Raw genomic sequence first — 7,861 nt, forward strand, 5'->3', positions numbered from 1 at the left:
GAGGGGTGCAGCGACGCGGTGGGCTGAGTCCAGACACAGAGAGGACGGACAGACAGACGGACAGACGGGCCTCTACTTACGATCATCTGTCAGCCGTGATGGGGGCGGGGCAGTGGGGGAGGGGGGAATAAGGTACCATGAGTCTCCCGGGAAGGCCAGGGAGGGGGCAGAGATGGCAGCACGGAGGGGCAAGACCCCTGCCCCAGCCCAGCCCAGAGGAGACGGGAGGATGGGAAGTCCGAGCCTCCCCCACCATCGTCGCCTATCTACGGTCCCCGCGCACCCTTCCCAAGCCTCCGTGGTCCACCTGGGAAAGACCTCCCCACTCCGCAGTGTGCCCACAGCCCACGTGCCATTGCTGTCCTCAGGTTCCTGACGTCTCCCGGAGGGACCCACGCCCAGCTACATTCCTCTACAGATGTCTAGGTCCCCCTGGTCCCTGGAGATTATGGCCTCTGGTCTATCGGTCCTGGTCTGTGGATGGCCACTGACCTCTGCTTGACTTCTTTGACCTTGGATGCCCTCCATGACCTCTGGCTGACCTCCAGGAGCCCCCTGGTCTATTGATCTCTGATCTTTGAAGTCCATGGTATCCCCCTTCTTTGGCTTTTGAATGAGCCCCAAAGCCCTTAGAAAAACCCATTGATGCCTGTGCCTTCTTTTTTTTTTTTTTTGAGACAGGGTCTCACCCTGTCGTCCAGGCTGGATTGCAGTGGCACCATCTCAGCTCACTGCAGCCTCTACCTCCCAGGTTCAAACAATTTTCGTGCCTCAGTTTCCCAAGAAGCTGGGAAAACAAGCATGCGCCACCACATCCAGCTAATTTTTGTATTTTTAGTAGAGATGAGATTTCACCATGTTGCCCAGGCTGGTCTCAAACTCCTGACCTCAAGCAATCTGCCTGCCTCAAACCTCCCAAAGTGCTGGGATTGCAGGCGTGAGCCACAGTGCCTGGCCAATGTGGGCCTTCCGTGACTCAAGGATAACCTTGATCCCGAAGCTGACCTGTTTTCTGGATGACCTCTGACCTCTGAATGCCATTTTGACCTACATGTGACCTCTATTACTTTAGCGGTCTCTTGACTCTACCTGATCTCTTCAACCCTGGAGAAACCACAATGGACTCTGAATGATCTCTTTAACTCTTCGATGACCTTTAACCCCCGTGTGACCTCTCTGACCTCTGAATGGCCCCCCACTGACCTCTGGTGGCTTCCATGACCCTTGGATGGCCCTTGAGCCTGGATGACCTCTCTGAGACCGGATGCCTTTGTTCTCAACCCCCGGCCTCTAGGCACCAAGTTTTCTGGGCTCCCTCCAGGGATGTGACCCAAATATCCCCACGGGCCCCCTGCAGGTCTCACCGTCTGGTCGGTGAGGGGTGGCAGGACGATGGTTTTCTCCATGGTGTTCATAACCAGCTTCCACAGCTCCTTCAGCACTCGCTTTAGCACCGTCTTCTCACAGATTTTGGCAAAGAGGGTCAGGCTGGGGACGAGGGGCAGGTCTGAGAGAGGGCCCAGTTGGCCCCAACCCACAGATCCCCTTCCCTTAACAGGTGGGCAAGGCATTCCACAGATAGGAAAGAGGGCCCACAGCCTGTACAGGGACCCCTGGGTGGTTTGATGGGGCTATAATATCTGATGCATGAAGAAAAGAGTGAGTGGTGGTTGGACTGGTCAGCAGGGACCAGATGGGAAGGGGCATCAATGTCTGTGAGGAAGGCTTGGGCCTTATCATGAGGATAGGGGTAGTGGGGGAGCCATGGAGTGTTCAAGAGGGAGACACAGCCAGACTTTCATGTTTGAAAGAACAGTATGGAGGAGGAACTGAAACAGGAAGGATGGAGATCAGGGACTATGAGGGAGAAGGCCACGCCCAGGAGGAACAGGAGGGGAATGGTCAGAGGGCAGGCTTGAAAGGGAAAACAGCAAAGAAATCGTGGTTGGATGGATAGGGGTTGAAGGAGACAGGCAGTCCACCATGATCCATCTGCCAACTGATCCAGTCACCCACCAATCCATCCCTCTTCCAGTGGTCCTTAATTCTCTATTTCTTTTTCTATCCATCCATCTGTCCATCTGTTCATCCATCCATTCTTCCATGCATCCTTCTACTCAGCCATCCATTTATCCACTTATTTATCCATCCACTCATCATTCATCCATCTGTCCATCCATCTATGCATCAAAATATTTGTTCATTCATCCAAATATTACCCAGCTATTAATCCATCCATCCATCGACCCACTCATCCACCCACCCACCCATCTGTCCATTCATTTATGCATCAAAATATTTATTTATCCATCCAAATATTTATCCACCTATATCTATCCACCCACTCACCCATCCAACCATCCATTTATTTATCCATCCACCCATCTGTCCATCCATTTATGCATCAAAACATTTATTCAATGATCTAAATATCTATTGACCTATCTATCCATCCATCCATCCATCCATCCATCCATCCATCCATCCATCCATCCATTCATCCATCCACCCATCTTTCCATCCATTTATGCATCAAAACATTTATTCATCCATCCAAATATTTATCCACCTATCCATCCATTTATCCATCCATCCATCCATCCATCCATCCATCCATCCATCCATCCATCCATCGGTCCATCCAACCATCCATCCATCCAACCATTCATCAAGTCAGCCTGCCAGACATCCATCCATCTATGCATCTATCCATCTATGCATCAAAACATTTATTCATCCATCCAAATATTTACCCAACTATCCACCCATCCATCTTTTTAAAACATCTATCCTCCATCTAGCCTTCTAAACATTTATCTTTTAATCCATGCATCCACCCACCTATCCACCCCTCATGTCACCTATTCATCCACCATTCATTCATCCACAAAAATATTTACTCACCAATCCTTCCAATTATTTGCCCACCCAACTTTCCATCCCCTTCATTCCACCCTCTACTCAGCCATACAACTATCCAGGGACCACCCAGCAAACATTCCCTGCACACCCTCTCCAGCCAGTCCCTGGGTCTCTATGGCCCTGCCCCAGCCCGTCCCTGGCCAGCCCAGTCCACCTGGCCCAGCTCACTTGCTGTCCAGCAGGTCCATGATGGGCTGCAACACATTGTCAGCATCCTGGGCCACGCTGCTGCAGGCACTGGCTGGCACATTGCCTGTGCCCTTAACCTGGCTAAGGATGTCACCCATCTGTTTAACACACTCTTCAATGTGCGGCTGGAAGCTGGGGACAGAAAGAAAAGGCTCAGACCACAGGAAGGGCTGGATGAGGACACAGATGCTCATCTTTGGTCCTCGAGGTCATATCATTAGCATCACAGCACATAACCGAGCAAGAATGGAGAACAGGTAGGCCGGGCGTGGTGGCTCAAGCCTGTAATCCCAGCACTTTGGGAGGCCGAGACGGGCGGATCACGAGGTCAGGAGTTCGAGACCATCCTGGCTAACACGGTGAAACCCCGTCTCTACAAAAAAATACAAAAAACTAGCCGGGCGAGGTGGCTGGCGCCTATAGTCCCAGCTACTCGGGAGGCTGAGGCAGGAGAATGGCGTAAACCCGGGAGGCGGAGCTTGCAGTGAGCTGAGATCCGGCCACTGCACTCCAGCCCGGGCGACAGAGTGAGACTCCGTCAAAAAAAGAATGGAGAACAGGCCAGACACAGTGGCTCATGCCTGTAATCCCAGCACTTTGGGAGGCCAAGATGGGTGGATCATGAGGTCAAGAGATCAAGAGCAACCTGGCCAACATGGTGAAACCCCGTCTCTACTAAAAATACAAAAATTAGCTGGGTGTGGTGGCGTGCACCTGTAGTCCCAGCTACTTGAACCCAGGAAGTGGAGGTTGCAGTGAGCCAAGATCACGCCACTGCACTCCAGCCTGGAGACAGAACGAGACTTCATGTCAAAAAAAAAAAAAAAGAGTGGAAAATAATAACAGCAGAACCAGGCAAAGGGATAAGACGTTTGCCCGTATTGCTCATTTCATTCTCAAAATCCTACCCAGGTACTATTATTGTCATCACCCCAACTTTACAGAGGAATAAAAGAATATATAAGGCTCAGAGAGGTTAAGTGACTCACCCAAGGCCACACAGCTAGTAAGCAGTAAAGCCGAGATTTGAACTCAGCCTTGTCTAACTCTGAGCCTGCAATCTTCACTGCTACATCTGCTGAGCCTCCAGACGCCCCAGGCTCAGAGGGCTGAAGGCTATTCCCTCCCCACTGCCCCCAGCCCTGGAGATGCTCCCACCTGGTAGCAAACACCCGGCTGAGCTCATCCAAGACGTTATTGAGTTTCACCTGAAGTTCCTTCAAGATGTCACTGGCTTCGGCATCCAGCTAAGGGGGGAGAAGGGACATCAGGCCAGGTTCAGTAAGTATCCACATGTACTGGGCATTTTCTCATCTGACCCAGGGAAAGGGATCCCAAGGGGCTGGAGGGGAAACTGAGGCACAGACAGTTGTGATGCAAGCCTAGGTTTAAGAGCATGGTTGAGCTGGAATTCATCCCTAGGCCTGGTGGCATATGAGCTTGGGGGCCTGCAGGGACACAGTGGTGGGGGTGCCCCCTTCCCTTCTGCAGCCCTTCCCCGGCCCTGCCTCACCTCCTTTCCTCCCATGGCTTCGAACATCTTCTCCAGCTGAACTCGTAGCTGTTGAGTGTTGTTCATGAGGATGCAGGGCTGCGGATGGGAACAGAGAGGGGAGTCAGGCCTCAGGACCTCTCCCCAGAGCCTCCCCTACCCACCGCCAAGGACCTCAGGATGGTTTCAGGGTCTGAGTTTGGAGGAAGCTGGGGTCCCGAGGGGTCACCTGCGAATGGAAGGCAGTGTTTGGGCTCAGGCTCCTGGGCGTGTTGTTGCTGGGGCATCTCTGGGGATTGGTGGGGGCAAGGAGGACTCAAGTAATCCCACAACCCCAGGCCTGGTGGGTCCATGAGAGGGGCTGGGAATTGGGGGTAGCAGAGTTTCCTGCAGGGGTCCAGAGCTTTGCAGCTCGCACAGTGAAGGCTTCATTTGCAACAGCCAGTGACACACTGAAGGCATGTGCCCTCACCCGTAGATATACACACAAGACCCCCCCAACAGATACACAAACTCAGACATGCACAGCCAGACACTGTCATAGACACACCCTCACACCACGCACATTCGACACAGCCAGATCAAACCTGGTGAGACACACCCACCCAGATACGCACAGTCACACACACACACACACACACATAGACACACACTCACACTACATGCCGTTAACTCAGCCAGACGAAACATGGTCACACACACCCAGACACGCACAGCTGGACCACACACAAGCATACACACACTAACACTATAACCAGTTAACACAGCTAGATAAAATATGAGACACACACCCAGATGTGTATGGTTGAACATACACTCACACTATACCCAATTAACACAGATGAAACACGGCTAGACACCCACACTCAGATATGTACAGACACACACAGACAAGCACACACACTCACGTTATACCCAGTTAACACAGCCAGGTGAAATACAATCACACACGCACACTCAGACGTGCACAGTCGGACTCACACACACATTCATGCCATAGATACCCATTGAACAAAGCTAGACAAAACATGATCAGACACACACACTCAGATGTGCACAGACACACACACACACACGTGCAGAGTGTACCAGTCAACAGACAATACACAGTCAGACACATGCACTTAGTTCCCATACACTCAGACACACACAAGTAGATACACTCCGATCACACACGTTCAAACAAGCACCTCTACACACACACACAGTCCAGTCAGATCACACACAGGTGGACATACATAGCCCCAGGTGTCAGGGCTCTGGGGAGAAGGGAGTCCTGGGGATGCTGAATGGGGCTGAGGAGGGGGCTAGGTCAGGGGTTCCCTCAGGTCACCACTTTCTCCTTCTCCTTGGAGCAGTAGGAGGCGAAGTCCTTGGAGATGATGTCTGCGTACTGGAGGAGCACATTACTGATGGTCTGGGGAAGACACAGTGTGTGGGTGAGAAGAAAGGCTGGGACCAAGGCAGGCCCCAGTCATCAGGTCCCATCAAGGCCACTAGTGAGATCAGTGATGAACTCAAACCCTAATAGCACCTAAGATGGGCCCTTGGGCTAGGCAAATTCTCCACCCAAGATGATCATCAAGACCCAGAGGAGATACCGCTCGATGAAGACAATCGTTTTATGTAGACCCAGCTCTTTTTCAGAGCAACCAAGCATCATATTAACCCAGTCTCAACCACAAGCATGACCTGATCTCAAATCAAAAGCCAGTTCCTACTTGTAATCCCCAAGGTCAACACAGCCTAATGCCAATCAATCAAACCTCAACCCCAATGATCCCAACCCTCAAACTCACCCCAGGACTCACTCAAATTCTCTATCAATCTCAGCACTCACTCCAACCTCAATCCCAGATCAAGACCCAACCCAACCTCAAACTCCAACCAAACAGCATTGCCAACTCGCACTAATGACCTCAATTCCAACCCTGATCTCAACCCACACCTCAATTCCAACCTTACCCTACACCTCAACTCCAACCCCAATCTCAACTCCAATCTCAATTTAAACCCTAATCCCAACTCCAACCTCCATCCAAACCTCAACTCCAACCTCATTTCAACCTCAACTTCAACCCAAACTTCAACTCCAACCTCAACCCAAACTCCAACTTCAACCCCAGCCTCAGTGACATCACCAACTCCAACCTCAGCCTCAACCTTACCCCATCTCCAACTCGGACCTCAATTCCCTGACCCCGTCCCCTAGCCCCAACCCTACCCACTCCCCCACACCTTGGCAAAGCGCCTCATGTAGTGCCCCACTATCTGGGGGTCAGGACACTCGAGTTTCTTGATGATTTCAAAGCTCTGGTTGAGTTGGGAGAAGACGTCCACCACGGAGCAGGAGAATAGGGCATGCTCCGAGGTCTGCTGGAACTGCAGGGGGAAGGAGGCCAAGAGGAAGGAGGAGATCAGCACCAGAGAAGCTCCAGAGCCCGACTCTCCCACTCTTCACGGGGAAAGCAAGAGACCAGCTTCCCTGGGGTGAGATGGACAGAGGGCGAGGTTGACTTAGAGTCAACTCTAGACATGGTCACAGAAGCCATGGGGTGCATGGAGGTGTCTGGCTTGATGGAACTCACATTTCGTAGTCGATGAATGAACAAAAGATTTTAAAAAACCATCAGCAAGACAAAGATGGTGGACACCTACCAGAGACTAGCCTCATCCCAAGGGCAAATTTCCCCCGAAATTGGACCCCAGTGGGAAGATTAGGAACCTGATTGTGGGTTGACCTTCTTACCCCATCCTTCTTGTCTCGCTCCAGGGCACCGTGCAGGAAATCCCGGGACACCTCCTCATTCTCGTCCAGCCACTGGATGACGAAGGGTTCAAACCATCTGGAATGAAGAGCCAGGGTGGGGCTCTACCACCTCTTGTCCTCCTCAACCTCTGCACTGCCTGGTTCTGACCCACTAATGAGTGGAGCTACGGCTGCTCCTACTCTCCCTGGAGCTCTCCCTGCAGCTCTCCCTGCAGCCTTGAGTGGCTGCCCCTCTGCTCGCCTCCTGCACTGAACCTCAGTTACTTTGCTCATGAAATAGAATGAGTGGCCCCTTTTACAGTAGGGCCCAGGCCTGCGGGAATCCTAGTTCAGATAAACTGCCTGTGGCAAATGAGTTTATTCTCTGAGCCCTTCCTTCTTTCTTTTCTTTCCTTCCTTCTTTTTCTTTCTTTCCTTCCTTCCTTCCTTCCTTCCTTCCTTCCTTCCTTCCTTCCTTCCTTCCTTCCTTCCTTCCTTCCTTCCTCCCT

The 7,861-nt window shown here is 51.9% G+C and overlaps 1 protein-coding gene across 1 annotated transcript in view; it reads right to left on the minus strand.

Annotated features, from left to right (window-relative positions):
- Positions 1–7,861, minus strand: part of UNC13A (unc-13 homolog A (C. elegans)) — a 91,637-nt gene that overhangs the window by 18,757 nt on the left and 65,019 nt on the right. The window contains exons 31-38 of the mRNA XM_011925908.1: positions 7,353–7,449; positions 6,842–6,985; positions 5,937–6,020; positions 4,625–4,702; positions 4,270–4,358; positions 3,091–3,243; positions 1,365–1,488; positions 81–86 (exon numbers count right to left, since the gene is read on the minus strand). Coding sequence (XP_011781298.1) covers positions 81–86; positions 1,365–1,488; positions 3,091–3,243; positions 4,270–4,358; positions 4,625–4,702; positions 5,937–6,020; positions 6,842–6,985; positions 7,353–7,449 — 775 coding nt within the window. The remainder of the gene's footprint in view (positions 1–80; positions 87–1,364; positions 1,489–3,090; positions 3,244–4,269; positions 4,359–4,624; positions 4,703–5,936; positions 6,021–6,841; positions 6,986–7,352; positions 7,450–7,861) is intronic.

The sequence above is a fragment of the Colobus angolensis genome, unplaced genomic scaffold (genome assembly GCF_000951035.1).
Source record: "Colobus angolensis palliatus isolate OR3802 unplaced genomic scaffold, Cang.pa_1.0 Scaffold66, whole genome shotgun sequence".
NCBI lineage: Eukaryota > Metazoa > Chordata > Mammalia > Primates > Cercopithecidae > Colobus > Colobus angolensis.